Source organism: Dromiciops gliroides, chromosome 5 (genome assembly GCF_019393635.1).
Source record: "Dromiciops gliroides isolate mDroGli1 chromosome 5, mDroGli1.pri, whole genome shotgun sequence".
Taxonomy (NCBI): domain Eukaryota; kingdom Metazoa; phylum Chordata; class Mammalia; order Microbiotheria; family Microbiotheriidae; genus Dromiciops; species Dromiciops gliroides.
This window is the reverse complement of record NC_057865.1, coordinates 293621199-293640386: the sequence shown is the minus strand read 5'-3', so window position 1 is coordinate 293640386 and position 19188 is coordinate 293621199. Positions and strand designations below refer to the sequence as shown.

The 19188-nt window shown below is 58.0% G+C and overlaps 2 protein-coding genes across 3 annotated transcripts; one reads left to right on the top strand and one right to left on the bottom strand.

Annotated features, from left to right (window-relative positions):
• Positions 1-1251: 1251 nt before the first annotated feature.
• Positions 1252-5576, top strand: RRP7A (ribosomal RNA processing 7 homolog A). 2 transcript variants are annotated; one of them, XM_043967188.1, is made up of 7 exons: positions 1252-1409; positions 1941-2083; positions 2765-2890; positions 3469-3586; positions 4258-4355; positions 4521-4719; positions 5309-5576. In XM_043967188.1, exons 1-7 carry the CDS (start codon positions 1337-1339, stop codon positions 5392-5394), a joined length of 843 nt encoding a protein of 280 aa, XP_043823123.1. In that variant the 5' UTR covers positions 1252-1336; the 3' UTR covers positions 5395-5576. The 2 variants fall into 2 exon arrangements, with proteins under 2 accessions (XP_043823123.1, XP_043823124.1); XM_043967189.1 differs by lacking the exon at positions 1252-1409 and adding an exon at positions 1422-1555.
• Positions 5577-5653: 77 nt separating this feature from the next.
• Positions 5654-15259, bottom strand: SERHL2 (serine hydrolase like 2). The gene is made up of 12 exons (XM_043967187.1): positions 15108-15259; positions 12911-13060; positions 12718-12831; positions 11617-11658; positions 11242-11261; positions 10469-10543; positions 9083-9195; positions 8486-8565; positions 8093-8127; positions 6348-6430; positions 6038-6137; positions 5654-5947 (listed from the first exon to the last, which is right to left on the bottom strand). Exons 1-12 carry the CDS (start codon positions 15109-15111, stop codon positions 5828-5830), a joined length of 936 nt encoding a protein of 311 aa, XP_043823122.1. The 5' UTR covers positions 15112-15259; the 3' UTR covers positions 5654-5827.
• Between the last annotated feature and the right edge of the window lie 3929 nt (positions 15260-19188).

Here is a 19188-nt window from a genome sequence, read left to right as displayed (position 1 = left end):
AGTAGCCCCGTGGCTGCTGCCTAAGTGGTGTCAGGAGGCCAGATGACTCGGGAGATCGCAGCAGCCGCCCTTCGCCGACTTCTCCCAGCCCACCACAGTAAGGGCTCAGGGACCAGCTACCATCTAGAAAAGCTTTTGCCTTTCTCCTGTTCCAGGAGATAGGGATCTAAGAGAATTGGCTCTGGAACTATCTCCCCTCCAGGTCTTTTTCTAGCGCCTCAATAAAATATTTTGTTCTCATTGGATTTGTGTGTGAGAGGGTGTCATTCTTTAAGGAGGAATTCCTAAGGACCCCCCCCCCAATTTCTCCCGTGACAAAGACCCTTCCTAAACCGGCCCCCTCCTTCGTTTCTGGTCTTCCCACACCTCACACCAGTGCCTGGCACTGGCCCCCTGCCTGGTCCTCGGTCCAGCCCCTCCATCTCCCCATCTCCAAGCCTAGAAGGCTCTCCCTCCTCCACTCTCTAGACCTCCCAGACTTCCGGAGTCCCCAGTCGGATCCCACGCCCCGTAGGAAGCCTCCCCGCCCCCTTCATTTCTGTGCCTTCCTTGGGTTAATTATCCCGTTTATCTCGGACTGTAAACCCCTTGAGGGCAGGGACTGTCCTTTGCCTCTTTTCCTATCTCCAGCGCTTAGCATAGTGTCTAGCACGTAGTAGGCGCTTAATAAAGATTTTATTTTGTTGTTGACCGATTGGACACACTGAGTTTGGGCTGCCCGCGGAAGGTCCGGTCAGATGCCCAAAAGGTGGATGGCGAGTGGAGACGCAGCTCAGGAGAAAGGTTAGGGCTGGATATGGCAGTGATAGCGATGAGGGGGTCCAGCTCCGATAACACCAACCCATCACTTGCTGTGTACCGCCGCCGGACCAGTTAGTCTAGAAACTGGACCGGGCTGGATGCTGGGGGGCCGTACGCGGACCTCAGCCTTTGCTCGCTTCCGGACCTGAGCGCCCTCATCTACGCAATGGGCACAAAGATGCTCGCCCCACCACCCACCACACGCGGCTAACTATTATTATTCTTAATCGGGAACGTAGTTAATGATTCCCCGCTCATTCCCTGCCTAAAGCGTCAGCCCTCGCCGGAAAAAGTGCTCGGCACACACGTGACCAAGGGAAGGAAATGGGCGCCTGTGTCTTTTACAGTTTCCCTTCCCCCCCCCCCCCCCCCGCCGCCCGGGCAGCCCGTGGGGAGCACGTGACTTCTCCGGTCGCTATAGAAACGCCTCCCGCTCCCCTACGTCACTTCCTAGACGCTGTCCCGCCCACTTTCGCCTCCCCCTTTCTCGCCGTACGAACTACGACTCCCAGCAGCCCCCGCGTTGCTTCCCATCATGGCGGCGGGCAAGAAAACGCGTGTGAAAGAACAAACGCCGGAGGGGGCTCCGTGTCCGCCCGGGTACCGAGGTGAGGCCCGAGGGGACGGGGGAGTGGTTCCGGGCCGCTTCCCCTCTCTTCCCGCACAGCACCCCTGCTCCGAGCAGGGAGGGGAAGGGTCGGGAGACCCTGTCAGGCACGAGAGACGGCGCGGGGCAAAGGCATGGAGACGGGAGGTGCGCGTGGGCCTCCGGCCGGGGTGGGGGTGGTGCCCTGGGGGGCTTCCCGGAGGAGGCGAGACGGGAAGTGGGCCCTGAAGGCCCGGTGGGGGGGGTGGCCGGAGCGAGGCCCGTTAGAGCAGGGGAGAACATCGCAGCCCTCCCGGAAGGGGGGGCGGGCTGCCCCGCTAGTGTTTGCTCCCTGCTGGGAGGGTGCGTGGGATGGAGCCTCGAATGCCGAACCTGAGGCTTTGATGGAGGGCCGAGGCCAGGGGGAGGGGGTTGTGGGTAGGCGTGTCTGGGGCGGGAGATGGAGAGGTGGTTTGGGGGGGCGGGGCGGAGGTAATAGGGAGCCAGGGGGCTCATGGATCGAGGGAGTGACACGGTCCACGCTCCCTTCCAGCCATCCCCATCAAGTTCTCCCAGGAGCAGGAGGCCTCCCATTTCCTCTACGTCAAGGAGCACCGAGTCCGGGGGGGCACCGAGTCCTGCTGGCCCTCGGAGCGCACCCTCTTTGTGCTCAACGTCCCCCCGTACTGCTCGGAGGTCAGCAGGGACCCCCGCGGGGAGGGAAGGGGGAACCCCGGGTCAGGTGGGATGGGCCTGTGCCTCGGTTTCCCCCTCAGTAGAAGCGAGGTGCCACCACGGTCCCTGCAGGGCCGAACTTGGGGTCAGGAAGGCCTGAATTCAAATCCACCCTCAGACACTTAGCAGCTGTAGGGCCTGGTAGGAATTAAATGGAAAAGTTAATTGATGCCTCTTGTTTGTTTCACACTCGTCTCTGCGTATGGTCCTCAGCTTGCCCAGTGAGCTAATCAGCAAGCATTTAGGAAGCACCTACTGTGTGTCAGCCACCCTGCTGAAAATAGGCAAAAGCATGCTCCCTGCCCTCGAGGAGTTTAGGGTCTAATGGGGAGACTACAGACAACCAGGGACAGACGAGGTAGAGACAGTGTTCGGGTTAAAGATTAGAAAGGAGAGAGGGATGAATCTGACCTGCCTGTAGCCTGGGTCTGGCAGCTTACACAGCATTCCACACTCAGAGCTCTCCCCCCCCCTCCGAAGGGAAGGGAGGGAGGCCCATTTTCTCTGGGCTGGGGTGAGTGGCTCTGGTGAGCCAGCGCTCAGTCCTGGAGCTCTCTTTGGATGAGCCCTGGCAGTGCCACCTCTGGGGCTTGGAAGGCCCTGGCTCACGCCCTGCTCTCTCCTTCCTTGGCCGGTGGGCAGGGGTGCCTGGCCCAGCTCTTCTCCTCCTGTGGCCCTATCCAGTCTGTGAATCTGCACGACAAACCAGACCTCTCTGAGACGCCAAAGACGTCTGCATCGGCGTTTTTCTGTTCAAAGTCTGTTCCGGTAGGTCTCCTGGGAAACGAGGCAGAGGGAATCAGGAGGTGGTCTAGGGCCCTGAGGGAGACTGAACCTGTAGCACCGCAAAGTGACCCCCTTCTCTCTGGTCTGTATGGGCAGAACTTCCACATAGCCTTTACCCACTTCCCGTCCTTTGTCCCCCCATTTTTAAACTTAATCTCCAGATTGACCCCCTCCCTGGTAAGGCAAAAACCATTAGATGGAAGGATCCAACAGAGACCATGTATGCAGGATATTCTCCCAGTTGTTCCCCACCTCTTGGTTGGCACTGTGTCCTTAAACCCTGCTGTCAGGGCTGAGATCAGAGGGCCTTCAGAAGGGGATGTGGGCAGGCAGGACCAGGGCCAGGGCTGGGGAGGGGGAGATGCCTGTCACTTCCTAATGTCTTGTCCCTCCCTTAAAGCCATTTCTGGGAAGGTAAGCCTCGTCTGGTACCTGTAGCCCCTCCCCTTTGGTGTCACTGCTCTGGGTGGTGGTGGGGCCCCCACCTGAAGGAGGCAGCCTGAGGCCCCGCCGGGCCTCCAGGTGTGTCCTCAACCCTGCTCTCCGGCTCTCCCCCACAGGGGTTCCAAGTGGCTTATGTGGTATTCGTGAAGCCGGCCTCAGTGTTGAAGGCTGTGGCTCTTCAGGGACCTCTGATCATCTCAACCGAGAGGCACCCAGTGAAGACTGGCATTGAGAGTCAGTGTGGAGCTGGGGAGGTGGGAGCTGGGCTAGGGTGGGGGGAGGAAGGAGCCTGCTGACCCTGCCTCCTGCCTCTGAGCTAGGAGGGACCTGGGAGGTCCAGGTCTATTTCCCCTTCTGTACAGTGAGGGGCTTGGGCCTCCTCGGACTCCCTCCCAGCCACACCCCCCAGGGGGCTCATTGGTCCAATGTCACACAGCCGGTCAGTGGCAGCCTCAGCATTAGCACCCAGACTTTGGGAGGCCCGTGGTCCTCTGGACACTGATCAGGCCAGGAGGCCTGGGGGGTCCTGCAGAGTCTGGCTGGGGTGAGAGGATGACAGTAATGAATAGGAACAAGTTATCACTTTCTGAGCACCTACTGTGTGCCAGGTACCTGCTAAGTCTATGTCGTTATTCTCTCATTGCATCCTCACAACAGCCTGGAGGCAGGTGAAGCCAAGGCACAAGGCAGGGTGTCTTACGTCACATTTGAACTCAGAGCCTCCCAACTCCAGGCCCAGCGTTCTCTGTTCTACAGCCAGGGCAGGAGTCAGAAAGGCTTCCTGTGGGAGGAGGCATCTGGGTTCAGTCTGGGGAGCCGGGGGCGGGACTCGGTGCCAGTTTCTGGGAGGGGCCCAGTCAGGGCCTGGGGGCTGCTCTTGCCCCTCACTGCTGTTTCTTTGCCAGAGTGGATAGCAGACTACACAGACTCTTTGGTGGACCCGGAGGCCCTCCGAGTGGAGGTGGACAAATTCATGGAGGAATATGACAAGAAAATAGCCATGGTAGGGCTGGCCCCCCCTCCCCCACAGGCTCTGACCTCTGGGGCAGCAGAGAGCCCCAGGCTGAGGTCTGATGGCCAGCTCAGCCCCATTGAGGCCTCCCTCTCCTCTCATGGGGAAGCCTGGGCCCCCGAGGGTGGCTGAGGACATGCCCTCCCTCTCCTGCAGGAGGATGCCAAGGCCGAGGCGGAGGAGGGGGTCCCCGACGAGGAGGGCTGGGTGAAGGTGACCCGCAAAGGCCGGCGGCCCGGCCTGCCCCGCTCCGAGGCCGCCAGCCTGCGAGTGCTGGAGAAGGAGAAGCGCAAGAAGGCACGCAAGGAGCTGCTCAACTTCTACGCCTGGCAGCACCGTGAGACCAAGATGGAGCGTAAGTGGGGCCCCGCCCAGCTCAGACTGGCTTCCAGGGCCTCCCAGGTTGGGGTGGGGACTTCGGGGGCCCTGGGGGTCTCACTACTGCATGCTTAGCCCCAGAGTCGTCAGGCAGTGGTCCTGGGGGTTCAGGGTAGGAGAGGGTAGCGCCCGGGCCCAGGTCCCCAAGGTGGGCCGGCTGTGTCAGGAGGGCTCCATGGGGGCCGGATGGGCCCAGGGCATCTCCATCCAAGCCCTGCTTCTGAGGCTCATGGCTGCCGGTCACTGGGCTCCAGTGTGCCCCTCTGCCTAGACCCCTCAGGGCCCTTCCTCCAGTGCTGTTATTTCTTCCCATCCCTGACCAATCCAGAGACCCCTTAGCCCAAGAAGGAGCTGTGTGGCTGGGCTGGGGCGAGTCCCCTCCCCTCCCCTAGATCACGTGGAGCAGGAAACCCGCCTGGGAGGACAGGGCCCAGCCCTGGGCGGTGGAGCCAGTTCACAAATGAGGAAACTGCCCACCTCGTCCCCAAAGGACGAGGCCTGAAGGGGGGTGGCTGCCCACCCCCCTCCTCCCTGACCTCTCCCTTCTCCCCCACTGTCCATCCCAGACTTGGCCCAGCTGCGGAAGAAGTTTGAGGAGGACAAACAGCGAATTGCCTTGATGCGGGCCCAGCGCAAGTTCCGCCCGTACTGAGTCGGGGTGGCCGGTCCCCACAGAGGAGAGGGGCCTGCTGCCGGTCTCCCGGCCTGGCCTTCGGATCTGGAAGGACTCCGGCCGGCGCAGAGGGAGAGGAGAGAGCAGAGCGCTCTGGGGGCGCCCCAAGACTGCGGCCATTGTTCAGAGGATGCGAATAAAGGACAGACTGCCACTCCCCAGTTGCCTGTATGGTCCATCTGAAGGGCCCCCTCCCTGAGATGGGCCGCGCCCCCAGCCCCACAAAGGCCACTGGCAGTGTAGGAGTAGGCTTTATTTGTGGAGTTGTGGAAGGCGCCCCAGGTCATTTCTAGGGTGGTCTGGGGGGGGGGGCCCGGCTGCCTTTTCTGCCCTGGGCTGGGGTTCTGGGTCAGGATGGAGGTGTCCAGTGTGTTTGCTGATGCCATCAGGCTGCCAGGGTCGGTCCCAGGGCCTATAGGTGGGCCTGGATGCCAGGTTTGCTTTCCAAGAACTCACTGATGATTCTGGCCACCAGCTGAGGCTCCTGCATGTGCACGTAATGGCTGCCGGGCACCTCCACATAGTGGTAGCGCTGGAGAGGAGGGGGCCTGCTGTGAGTGGCTGTCCCTGCCCAGGGGAGCCCCAGGGACAGCCCTATCCCCCCCCACAGAGATCACCTCACCTCCTTGAGGTTCGACTGCAAGTACTGGAAAACCTTCTTCATTGATTCGTTGAACTTTGCTTCTTTGACTTGCCTGAAGTAGAGGTATCCGGGGGTGGCCCTTGAGGAAGACAGACCATGGTGGCCATGGGGGAGGGGCGACCTCCTCCTGGGCCGAGGCTCCAGGGCTCCCAGTCGGGGGTGTCTCCGAATGTGGCTCGTTTGGGGCAGGAGGACCCATGTCTGCTGTTGGGGGCCACCTGAGAGACTTCCCAGGACCCCAAAGGAGCGCAGGGAATGCCCAGGGGCGGGGGGCTGTGCCGGTGCTTACTTCACTAACAGGACCCTGGCCTGGATGTTCCTGCAGAAAAAGTCGAGCTGATCCTGGCTGATGAAGTCAAAGTTATTCTCCGGCTAGAAGGGGAAAGAGCCAAGCTCAGTGAATGAAAACCCCCGACGCGGGGCTGGGATGGGGGGCTGTGGTGGTGGCCCCATGTTACTGGTGAGGGAAGGGAGGCAGATAGGGGTGTCCTGACTTGCCTGCTGAGGCAGGATTGGAACCCAGGTCTTCTTGACTCCAGTCTCCTACCTACTGGGCAGCAGGGAGGACCCAAGGGAGAAGAGCAGAGACACCTCCTGACCCTATCCCTAGAGGCCTTGCTGTGTCCTCCCAAGACACTTGTGGGCCTGTCTCCCCACAGACTTGGCATGCTGCTGATGGGAGGCCAGAGTCCTGGGTCTGAATCTCGGTGGCCACTCCCTGGAGATGTAACCGGGCCCAGGAAGGTATCCTCTGGGAATGTTGGGATTGGCTTAGAGAGTGAAAGTGGCCGACAAAGAGCCCGTCCCGGAGGCAGGAGGCCCTGAGTTCAAATTCAGGCTCAAACTCAATCCTGTCTGCCTCAGTGTCCTCATCTGTAAAAACGAGTCCCTGCCTCCCAGGGTGGTTGTGAGGATGAGTGAAATGTGCAGGCAGGTGAAGCGCTCTGCAAAGCCCTGGAGACATGCCCGCTGCCAGCCTAAACTGGTGACTCACTGAAGGTCACCAGCTACTTAGCCCTGGAGCCACAAGGCGGCAATGTTACCACGCAAGTGGGCATGGGGGTTCAGCATCCTTCCAAAAACCCTGGCGTGAAATTCCTCACATTTGGGATTGGGGTTTTATGAGGAAGGGACAGAGTCCCACTGCCCTGGGTCACTTAGGTAGTGACCCCTGCCCATGTCTACCTGCTTCTCACAGCTTCCTAGCTAGTGCTTGAAGGGGACCTCTGGAGAGGGCACACACCCTCCCCGAGGGCAGATTGCAGCCCCAGGCCAGTGTGTGTGTGTGTGTGGGGGGGGGTTCTCCTAAGGGCAGCCAGGATAAGGGCCATCCTGGCTTCTGAATGATGGACTTTGGGAGGAGCCATTTTATCAGTGTTTCCTTATCTGTATAAAAGAGGTTGGTACGGGTGTTACCTAATTCTCAGCCTTGTTGAGGGCAAAGTGCCATCAAAGGGAAGTTCTTCCTGCCCTCCAACCCGCACTCTGCTGTCAGTCTGGCTTCCCTCACCTTTGGTCACCCCTCTCCTGCTCCAGAAGGTTCAGTGGCTCCCCATGCCCATGCTTCTCGGCCTGGCATTCAAGGCTCTGTGACCTAGAAAGCAGCCGGCCTTGTCCCGTAGGCTCTGGTTAAATTGGCCCCTGCTGGGGCAGCTAGGTGGCGCAGTGGATAAAGCACCAGCCCTGGATTCAGGAGTACCTGAGTTCAAATTCGGCCTCAGACACTTGACACTTCCTAGCTGTGTGACCCTGGGCAAGTCACTTGGCCCTATCTGCCGGGGCAGGACATGGCAAACTAGTCGAGTATCCGCCAGGAAACCCCCGAGTGGAGTCACGAACAGTCGGATAAGACCAAACAACAGCATTTGCCTCCATACAAACTCCTTGGTTTGAGGTCTCTCTTGTGGAACGTGTTCCATAAATGCTTCATCGGTTAGTGCCCCCTCCCCCAAGCACCCGGGTAGTTCTTGCCCACAGACTTTCTGGACTGGGAAGTTTTTCGGGTTCAAGGAGAAGGAGAAGATGAGAACTCACCAGGCCCAGTCTCCGGTCTCGGTTCAGCACAACACCTAAAGGGTCCAGAACAAAGATGGATCGAGGGCTGCTTCCAGTCTATTCCAAGGCCCTCTGGGTGTCCCGGGGGCAGCTGGGCGGGGGTAGGGGGGACCCTGGGGGGCTTCTCCTTACAGCTCAGTAGGCAGGGCTAGGGGAGGATGTGGAAGGAAGCGGGAGGGGCACACTGAAGCTTCCCCGGGGAGGGTAAGGACAGCAAAGAAGAGGAAGCAGGGTGCTGGGAAAGCACTTGGCCAAGGTCACACAGCTGGAAAGCTGCCCTTCATGCCCCTCTTCCCTCCACAAGCACCTGGGGATAGAGGGGGCTTCCCCACATGCCCCCACCATGACTCCCTGCCCGGGGGGCTTTCTGACCTTCTCCCACCTTGGTGGTTCCTCTCTCCAGCAAGAGCTTCCCACACTCCTCGCCCACTTGACTGTTGTTCTTCAGAAAGCTGGGGAAGGCACAGGAGGCATTGGGGAGTTTGGGGCAAAGGGGGAAAGGCATTGCATCATTAGCACATTAAGAGGAGCGGAGGAGGCATTTCCCGGGAGAAAAGAAAACACACAGCCTTGGCGGTCAGACCTCAGGGCCCAGGAATGAAGAAAACTGATGGGGGCGATCTGTGTCTGCGGAGGGCCTTTCTGCACTGGGAGTGACCTCGGGTGAACTCACAGCTCTCCCCATGTACAGGGGTGTGAGTGTGTAAACGTATCCCAGTGGCAAGCAAACAGTGCTTGGCACAAAATGTTTGTGAATAATTGACTGACTTGTGGTGGTTCTGGGAGAAGTCTGAGACTCAAGACACAGAGATGGGGAGAGAACAAGCCGTGTAACAAGCAAGTAGGAGAGAGCGTCGTGTGTGTGTGTGTGTGTGTGTGTGTGTGTGTGTGTGTGTGTGTTGGGGGAGGGGTCTGGGTGGCCAGGTCTCCTCCCCCCAGGCCCAGAACCCCGCCCCCCCCAGCCCCTACCTCTGCAGCATTTCCTCTGGGCTGATGACCTTGCGGGGCTTTTGCTGCTTGGCTTCTACATGAAGCACATGCTCAATGCCTTGCCGTTTGTAAGTCAGGAGGTTGCTCATCTCCTGGAGGGTGGAAACCAGGCTGGTGTGAGGGGCCACCTGTCCCTCCTCCGGGCCTGGATCCCAGTCCGTCCACAACAAGCACAGTGCCAGCACTGGCAGCACAAAAAGTGCCTGCCCTCAGCAAGCTTACACCGTTCTCCTAGGGCCCCTGCCCTCTCCCCTCCATTCCGAGAGCAGGTGTGGGCTGGGCAGAGAAGGGAGCTGGACAGCTCCCAGAGAGCAGGAGGTCAGTCTATGCCTCATACCATTCGCTGACCAGCCGCCATCCTTCCGGAGGGTATGGGGGAGGGACCATTCAGCTTCCTCGACAGTCCCCCTGCTGAGGACGCCTAGCATGGCTCCCAGCGCATCCTCCCCAAAGCCTTCGGTGCCCCACACCCTGATTCCCGGGGGGGCTGCGGGGGAGGTGGCCACAACTCCTCCCCTCATTGCTTCACAGAAGAGACCCCTTCCAGCTCACAGACCACACCCCCAGCAGCCCCTGGGGCTGGCCGGGCCAGCCAGCACCTGAAATGCTGCCCGCAAGGGAGGGGCTCCTTGTCCCGGGCTTGAGCATTCTCCCAGTGAGAAACCCTGGGCCCGGGCGGGGGTGCCCTCTGCCAGCCTGGGCACAGCAGAGTCAAGAAGAGATGAAACCTTCTCCTTCTCCTTCCCTCCTGTTGCCCTGCCCCCTTCCTCCCCACCCCCACTCACGGGCTGACCAGACCAGGCATTCCTCAAATGCCAAGCTGTGTTTGCCAGGGTGATAAAGGACACTGGTCGATCCCCCCCCGCCCCGGCCTTGTGACAGACAAGCTAACCTTGGGCCCTTGCTACGGTGCAGATCCTGGCCAAACTGGACCCGAGTGCTAAGCTGCACATGCTTCCTGACACTGACCCTTTCCCTCTCTGGGGTCCACAGAGCACTCTGCCAGTCCTCAGTCCTTTGAGGCCGGCTGAGAGACAGTGTGGTCCAGTGGGCAGAACAGCCAACTAGAGCTCAAAAAGACGGGGCAGGGTGTGATCCTGGAGTAAGTTCCCTCATCTGGAACATGGGAGCGATCATCTCACGGGAAAGAAAGGCCAGGCTTGTCAAAGCTGGCTTTGCACACCTGGGGTTTACCTGTGCACACCTTATTTACACCTGCGAAAGCATATTGCTTTTCCTCGGCCGCGCTCGCCCTCCCGGGCCCTTGGGGGGTGCAGAGATGGGAGACGGGGCTCCCCGGGCACCAGTCCGAGGGCTGGGGTCCTCCTGGCCACCCCCCCACCTCTTCCCTGACAAAGGCCTTACCACATAGTCCAGAAAGAAGGGAGAGGTGTCCAGCAGGATCAGTTTATCCACCATCTCGGGGAAGATGCAGGAAAACTGTGGAGAAGGAGGAAGAGGAAAGACAGGTGGGGTCGGGGAGAGACGCTCCATGTGACACCCAGCCATTCCCAGGGCCCTCCTTGCTAGGGGCTGAGCCACCCTCCCCCGTTTGACCGGAAGCTGCTCAAGGGCAGGGACTTGTATCCCTGGGGCTTAGCACAGTGCGTGGTCACTAAGTGACTGTGGCTCCAGAAGGCTCAGTGAGACCTGTGGCAAGTCCTTCCAGGCAGGCCTAGCTCTGAGCACTAACTCTGGGTCTGTCTCCAGAGGAGCTGGGTCACCTCCCAGGACAGGCCCCCTGGCAGATCCTCCCTTTCCCTGAAGCCTCTGTTTCCTCATCTCTAAAATGGGCACGAATGCCCCCCTGCCAGGATGGTTGTGGGAGTGGGATGAGATAATGGGCAGTGCCCGTGGGCAGAGCCTGGCAGCCTGGGAAGCCAGCCACTGCTCCAGCTTGGCCACAGGGCCCTGCCGGGGTCTGAGGCTCCCGACCCCCTCGGGATTGTGAGGAATGGGTCAAAGGTCTTTGCAGCCATCAGGGAGGGGGTGGGCAGGCTGGGGCGGCCCCTGCCAACAGGCTTCCCTCAGCTGGGCTGCCCAGAGCTGCTGAGTGACCACAGGTTCTGGCTCTCCCTCCTCACTGCCATTCTCCCCCACTCAGACCCCAGCCCGGCTGGAGCGAGGAGAGGTCTTACCATGCCACCAATGACACCACCTGCAGGATAGAAGAAGAGGGTCTACTGAGAGCCCTCCCTCCCTCCCTCCCAGAGCTCTGGACAAGGATGGGCTTGCCAGAAGCCAAGACGTGTCTTCCCTGGCCCTAGGCATCCCTCGTGTCAGCCTAGGTACCCTCCAGAGACACTGAGGCAACACATCCAGGTTCAGAAACTAGAGGTCTTAGGGCATCCTTTCCCAGGGCCCAGCCCCCAGGGAGAGCCACGTGGACTGCCCGCCATGTGCCACCTGGCCTGCCAAGGGCACGGAACCTCAAACAATGCTGCCCCTCCCCCACCTGCCACCCGGGAAGATGCTGAGCCAGTGCCTGCGGGCTCCTTGGTCTCTGGACTCACCAAAGCTGTGGGCCATGAGGGAGAATCGCTTCCATCTCAGGGCTGGGAACAAACACACGGGTCAGCACCGCCTCCCAGCCTGCCCTCCTGCTGTGCCCGGGCATCTGAACACCCCCCAGTGCCTCCCCCCCCAAGTGACTGGCACCGCTCATCGGGTCTCGACAGCATGGCAACAGGAGGCGCTGAAGCCCGAGGGGCACTGGCTCCGGCTGAGCTGGTCTGAGGGCCAGAGGCCTTCCTGGCCTGGGCGAGGGAGGGACCTTGGAGACCCACCACTGCCTCCTTTTCCCAAGTAGGGATGGAGGCAGGAAGGCCCCCACTCCACCCCCTTGGCTCCTATAACCACTCTGCACCTGAGCTGAGGGAGCCCACCTCCTCTTATTCCCAGGCTGCCACCCTTAGTTTTGTTTTTTGTTTTGTTTTTTTTTAGTGAGGCAATTGGGGTTAAGTGACTTGCCCAGGGTCACACAGCTAGTAAGTGTTAAGTGTCTGAGGCCAGATTCGAACTCAGGTACTCCTGACTCCAGGGCCGGTGCTCTATCCATTGCGCCATCTAGCTGCCCCTGCCACCCTTAGTTTTAAAAGCACCTTTGCAGGGAGGGGAGCGAAGGATTGAATTTGGAACTCAAAACTTTAAAAAAAAAATTAGTTTTAACATGTATTTGAGGGGAAATAACAAATATCTTTAAAAAAAATAAAATAGGGGGGCAGCTAGGTGGCACAGTGGCTAGAGCACTGGCCCTGGAGTCAGGAGTACCCAAGTTCAAACCTGGTCTCAGACGCTTGATACTTACTAGCTGTGTGACCTTGGGCAAGTCACTTAACCCTCATTGCCCAACCAAAAATTAAAAAAAAAATTTTTTTAATTAAAAAAATAAGTAAAAAGAAAAACAACACTTGGATGGATGAGGCCTTCTGTTTGTGCATGCCAGAGGTTTCTGCGCTCCTCCCTCTCTCCCCCGACTGTTGTGGTTTCCCAGGGGGCTGAGGAGTAGAGGCACCAGGCTCCCTAAGGCTCCCTCCAGCCCCTCAAGCTCTCTGAGAGAAAGGGCAGGCTTTCCCAAAGCAGCACCCCCTCCCCTCCCCCCACTCCCCTCTTACCTGCAGCCACTCGGCGAACCTCATTGACAAAGTCCTGGTGGTGGTAGGGGAAGCCGGGATAGTGATGGGAGGAGTGGCCGTGGCCCCCAAAATCCATGGCGATATAGTAAAAAGCTGCAGGGGAGGGAGACAGGTTAGGCCCAGTCGCCCCTCCCGCTGCCCGTCCCCCCCTCCCCCAGCAACCCAGGCCCACTTTGAGGCAGAAGAGGGATGAGTCTGTCGAAAGAGTTGGCGTTATCCAGCCATCCGTGAAGACAGAGCACAGGGTGCCCCTGCTGGGAGCCCCAGACCTTGGCAGCAATGTGGCCCCAGGGCACCGAGACCTTCAGTTCTGAGAGGAGACCTGCGAGAGAGTGGAGATTTGAGGCACTTTTGACGAGCTGGAGGGCGAAGTGGACAGAGCCGGTTCAAATCCAGCCCTGCTTGCCTCACTTTCCCCATCTGTAAAAGGGGACAGTGACCGCACCTGCCTGGCAGGGTTGTTTGTGAGGATCAAACGATAGGATATTTGTGAAGGGCTTCCCCAGCACAGCGCCTTCCCCCATTCCTCCCCCCTGCCCTTTGAAGGAGCACAGAGCCCAGCTCACAATCATCACCCTTGTACAGGTGAGGACCCCGTAGTTGCTGAGAATGAGGGACCAGCACTCATGCCTTCTCATTCCAAGCCAGATCAATCCAATTTCCACAACTGATCCTTAGGCCAGCCCAGCCCATGTCCATGTTCAGAAGAATGGAGAGTTCAAGGGCATGATCCTCATGCTCCGCAATCCAGCAACACTGGGCTCCTGGTCTTTCCTCCATTTCCAGACTCCAGGCATTTGCCCTGGCTGTGCACCCTGCCTGGAACGCCCTCCCTCCTCATCTCCACCTCAGTGTCCTTCAAGCCCCCACTAAAATCTCACCTCCTACAGGAAACCTTTACCATTCACCTTAATACCAGATCCTCCCTTTATTGATCATTCCATTATCTTATCTATAGTGGGCAAATCATTATCTACTCGATGTCTCCCCCATTGTAAGCTCCTGGAAGACAGGGCCTGTGTCCCCAGTCTTCCCTACAGAGTCCAGCACATGTCCTTCAGTCGTGCCTGATTCTCCCTGACCACACTGGGGGTTTTCTTGGCAGAGATCCTGGAGTGGTTCGCCATGTCCTTCTCCAGCTCATTTTACAGGGAGGAAACTGAGGCAAACAGGGTGAAGTAACTTGCCCAGGGTCACACAGCTAGTGAGTATGCCACATTTGAACTCAGGAAGTAGGATCTTCCAGACTCCCACTGCACTACCTAGCTGCCCCACCCCCCCAGTACATAGTAGGCTCTTTATATATCTTAAATTTTTTTTTTTTAGTGAGGCAATTGGGGTTAAATGACTTGCCCAGGGTCACACAGCTAGTAAGTGTTAAGTGTCTGACGCCGGATTTGAACTCAGGTCGTCCTGAATCCAGGGCTGGTGCTCTATCCACTGCATCACCTAGCTGCCCCTACATAGTAGGCTCTTAATAAATGTGTATGGACTGTTTAAAGATGAAGAAGCTCATGTTTGTAGTGAATTGACCAATATCATGCACGGGTAGTAAGCATGGGAGGTGGGATTTGAATCCAGGTCCCACTACCTCCCAGCAGACCCAGGGGGCAGCTTCAATTCACATTTGGATGAGCACTTCCCTGATTCAGCGTCCCCAGTCTTTCCCTCTACTCTGTTCTCCATCTGTGGATCTCTGAGCTCTTTATTAGCCCTGGGAGGACTCGGTGAGGAAGCGACAGTAACCGTTGGGAAAGTGCCTACTGTGTGCCAAGTTCTGCCTTATGCAGGGGGTGCGATGGGACAGGGTCTTCCTGAGCGTGGGGGCTGCCGAGGTTCAGACGAGTCCTTACTTGCTGCGCCCGGCCCCCCATTCCTCTCCCGGCCCTCGCCCCCGCTCCTGGGACTGAGCCCTCCACAGCGCAGCGGACAGAGCCGCGGTCCGGGAGTCCCGCCAGAGGGCTGCTCCTCACCAGCTGTGTGACCTTGAGCTGGGGGTACAATGGGAGGGGCGCCGGACCACGAGTCAGGAAGTCCTGAGCGCCCGTGGGGGCCCAGGCACTGCGTGGCCCCTCGCCTCTGCCTGCCTCGGCCCGCCGGTCCGTAAAATGGGGGCGGTCACTGCGCCCCCTCTCCGGGCCCGCGGCGGTCCGATGGGGCAGAGCGCTCAGCCAGTGCCTGGCGCGGCTGGCGCGTTCCCCGGCCTCCGCTCTGAGCCTCGGTTTCCCCGTCTGCAAAGCGGCGCGGGGCTTGCGGGTCTCTGAGGTCCCCGCTGCCCGCAGATCTCATGCTGCTGTTACCGACCTCCCCACGGAGCGGGCTCGGCCCTCCCAAGTAGCCCCAGGCCCTTCCCCGCGGCCGGGGCTCACCCATGCGGTTGGCCTCGGCGCCCGCCGGCAGATCGCTGCTTCGCCTACTCCCGCGTCCCAGCCGGAGATCGACGTAGGTGCGAGAAACCCGACGTAAGCTGCGGCCACGAAAACTCCGGGTTCCGGGAGGGAAGAAGTGGCCGTCCCAGCTCCGCCCCTCCGCCAAGTCCTGCCCCCCTGGGGCTGATCTTGCTCAGGCGCGGCCCCGCCCTTACCAGGCTCTGGGCTGATCTCCCGCCCTTCTCCTTTTGAGGGTTCGGGCCAAATCCCGGGCATCAGGACAGGCCCCGGGCTCCCTCGTTGGCCCCTGCCCCGGGGCCGCAGCTCCCAGCAGCCCCCGCTGCTGGCCTGCTCCCGGAGGGCCCGGGGACCGGACTGGATGCAGGACAGCGGGGAGGTGTCGTTCCCGGAGTCGGAGGGTGGAGCCACGCCGGGACTGGCAGAGCCTGCGGAGCAGGCTGAGCCCCAGGACCGAGAGGCTGGGAGGGGTCTTTCCCAAGTTTGCCCAGGAGGAAACAGGCTGAGAACTGGCTGTGCTCCGAACCCGGAGCTGGCTCCTGGGTGGTGTCGGGGCCAATCCCAGGCAGCCTTCGTCTCCTCCGCTTCCAAACGACCCCCCAAACTGTTCTTGATCACCCCACGTTGTGAGCTCCTCAGGGGCAGTCCCCAGTCCTTCCTTAGCGGCTGCGCAAAGTGGGCACTTACTAGACAGATGTTCGATGGGCTGGGGGACAGTGTAGGCCCAGCTAGCCTGGGCTGGGCCTGAAGATAAGCGTCAATGGAGTACGGATGAACCCTGCAAGAAAGGGCAGAGACCTGGGGGCGGGGGACTGGGGTCCTCCTATGGCAGAGGGCAGGATGGACCTAGGAGGAGGAGCCCAGCTAGAGCCACAGAGTCCCGAGGAGGCTTTAGGCCTAGGAAGACCCCACCACGTGGGCACAGGAGGCCAGGAGAATGACCTCAGCTCGGCTGAGCCTCAGAGTCTCAGGACCTGGGTTTGAATCCCACCTCAGAATCACTCACTCAGTCAACAAGCGTTTATTAAGGGCTTACTCAGTGCCAGGGACCATGCTAAGGGCTGGCAATACAAGGAAAGGAAAAGTCCCTCCCCTCAGGGAGTTCACAGTCTAATGAGAGAGACAGCATGCCAAGGACTATGTCCATGCGATAATATTTGTAACAGTGCCCAGCACACAGTAGGCACTGCATAAATGCTCACTTTCTCCTCTTTTTGGGGGGTTTGGGGTGGGGCAATGAGGGTTAAGTGACTTGCCCAGGGACACACAGCTAGTGTCAAGTGTCTGAGGCTGGATTTGAATTCAGGTCCTCCTGAATCCAGGAGGCTGTGTTTTATCCACTTCGACACCTAGCTCCCCACCCCCCTCCTCTTTTCTAATGTAAACAGGAGGTAATATCAGAGGAAGGCCCCAGGGTAGGAAGGTCTTCTGCAGCAGATGGGATAAGAGCTGAATTTTGTTGGTCTGGAGAGAGGCCCTGGTGGAGAGCCAAGCCCCTGTTGATTCTGGATTACTTTCACTGATTTGGCAGAGAGGGCGCCTTATGACCTTGCGGGGTGGCACAACGTTTAGAGGAATGATTAAGGACCATAGAATTGGGTCTCAGACTAGGAGCAATAAAGCGGCATTGAACGGAACTCTATCCATGGAAAGTTGCGAATGGGTCCAGAAATCACCTTTGTGGGGGCAGCTAGGTGGTGCAGTGGATAAAGCACTGGCCCTGGATTCAGGAGGACCTGAGTTCAAATCAGACCTCAGACACTTGACAATTACTAGCTGTGTGACCCTGGGCAAGTCACTTAACCCTCCCTGACCCACCAAAAAGAAAAAGAAAAAAAAAAAGAAACATGTAGCAGAAATCACCTTTGCTAGTGCAGGAAGGAGAAGGCATGCCTAGGAAGGGATTCTTGTGAAAAAAGACTCAAGACGTGCCCGTGGCCTTGGGAGCACAGAGGGGCATTAACAGCCCCCAACAAGTACAGCTAAGGGCACTGTAGGCTGCCAGATGAGAAACCTGTGTTCAGAGAAGGGCGGGTTCCGGCCCTTTGGTGTATCCTGGCCTGGGTTGCACCGTGTGGGGGCACTACAGTTTAAGAGAAAAATCGATCCATAATGAGTTTTGTACAATTCCTAGCTGTGTGACCCACGGCAAGTCCTTTCACCCTTGTCTGTCTCAGTTTGCTCATCTGTCAAATGAGCTGGAGAAGGTCGTGGCAAACCACTCCAGGATCTTTGCCGAGAAACCCCCGAATGAGTCAGACACGACTGAAATGACTGAATAACAAATGTCTGAGGTGGCATGTGTTGGGGGCAGGAATGGGAACCGCCTTCCCTCCCCCACGAAAGTCCCTTGGTGTTTGTGAGGATAGGCTTTGGAGGCTGCTTCAGGGCCTAAGATGACATCACTATGGTGGAATCTAGGCACTATAGCTGATCGGACCAATATGAGCCCCTAAGGCACTGCCACAGGTCAGGCACAAATCACTTGTAAGACGTCTCTAAACCCGTGCATTTCACATTCCTTTTGGGCTACTGCAATTCTATTTTGCTCATAGAGCACAACACCTTCCCAGATCCAGGTACGTCACGCTGGGTGCTCCTTTGACAGCCTCTTCCCCCCCGTGAGTTCTTCGTGAAAATATAGTCTTTTACATTTGGCATTGGAACAATGTGGCCAAGCCATCAGAACGGTGCTCTCTGCGGGAGAGTTTGAATGCTGGGCAGTTCAGCTGAGAAAGGACCTCTGTGTCCAGTGCCTTATCTTGCTAGGTGATCTTCAGAGTCTTCTGGAGACAATTCAATGGAAGCGATTCAGTTTGCTGGCATTTGGCACGGTCCAGATTTCACAGGCACACAACAATGAGGTCAACACAATGGCTCTGTAGACCTTCAGTTTGCTAGGCAGCCTAATATCTCTTCTCTCCCACATTTTCCTTTGGAAGCCCCCAAATGCTGAGCTAGCTCTGGTAATGCATGCATCAATCAATGTGTACATCCCTGGAAAGTAAACTGCCAAGGCAAATAAATGATCTTATCGGGACAGCTAGGTGGCTCGGTGGATAGAGCACCAGCCCTGGATTCAGGATGACCTGAGTTTAAATCCGGCCTCAGACACTTAACACTTACTAGCTGTGTGACCCTGGGCAAGTCACTTAACCCCAATCGCCTCACTAAAAAATAAAAAAATAGATAGATAGATAAATGAATGAATGAATGAATGAATGAATGAATAAACAAACAAACAAACAAATAAATGATCTTATCCACAGCATTCAAAACTTCTCCATTTGCTGTAACGGATGGTTCCACATATGGATGGTGTGGTGCTGGCTGGTGGAGAACTTCTGTTTTCCTAGTGTTCATTGTCCATTGGAACTTAACACAAGCGTCAGAGAATGGATCCTTACTCTGTTGCACTTCAGCCACAAAAAGTCCCACACCAGTTCTCCCTCCACTTTGGTCTTGGCTGGCAGCTTTTTCAAGTGAAATCACTTACCATGGGTGCAGTCTCTGACCTGGATGTTGTTTTCATCCTCGTTGAAGGCTTCTGACAACATGGCTGAAAACACCATGCTAGAAAGCACAGGAGCAAGCACAGAGCCCAGCTCACCTCGGTGCCGATGAAGTTCAGGCAACCAATTTTTGCCAACATTTTCCACAAGGCCTCATGACAGTCTCAAAGGCCTTGGTTGGATCAACAAACATTGTGTACAGACCTCTGTTCTGCTCCGGCTTCTCTCCTACAGTGGCTGGCCAGCAAACACCGTATCACTCTCTCCTCATCCCTTTCCGAAAGCCACACTGGCTCTCAGCTAGAAGGCCATCTTCTAAGTGAAGGATCAGCCAATTAAAGAGGACTCTGGCAGGAATCGTGCTAGCAGTGACTAAGAGACAGACGCCCCCTCACCCCACTCTGGTTGTCATGAGACAATCGATTTCCCTTCCCTTTACTGATGGACAGTGGAGGTGTCCTTGAACTCCCCGGGGGATAACCTCCTCTTGCTATATAACCCAGATGTCAGACAGCTTTTGTAAGAGCAGTGCCTGCCCCCACCCCTCCTCT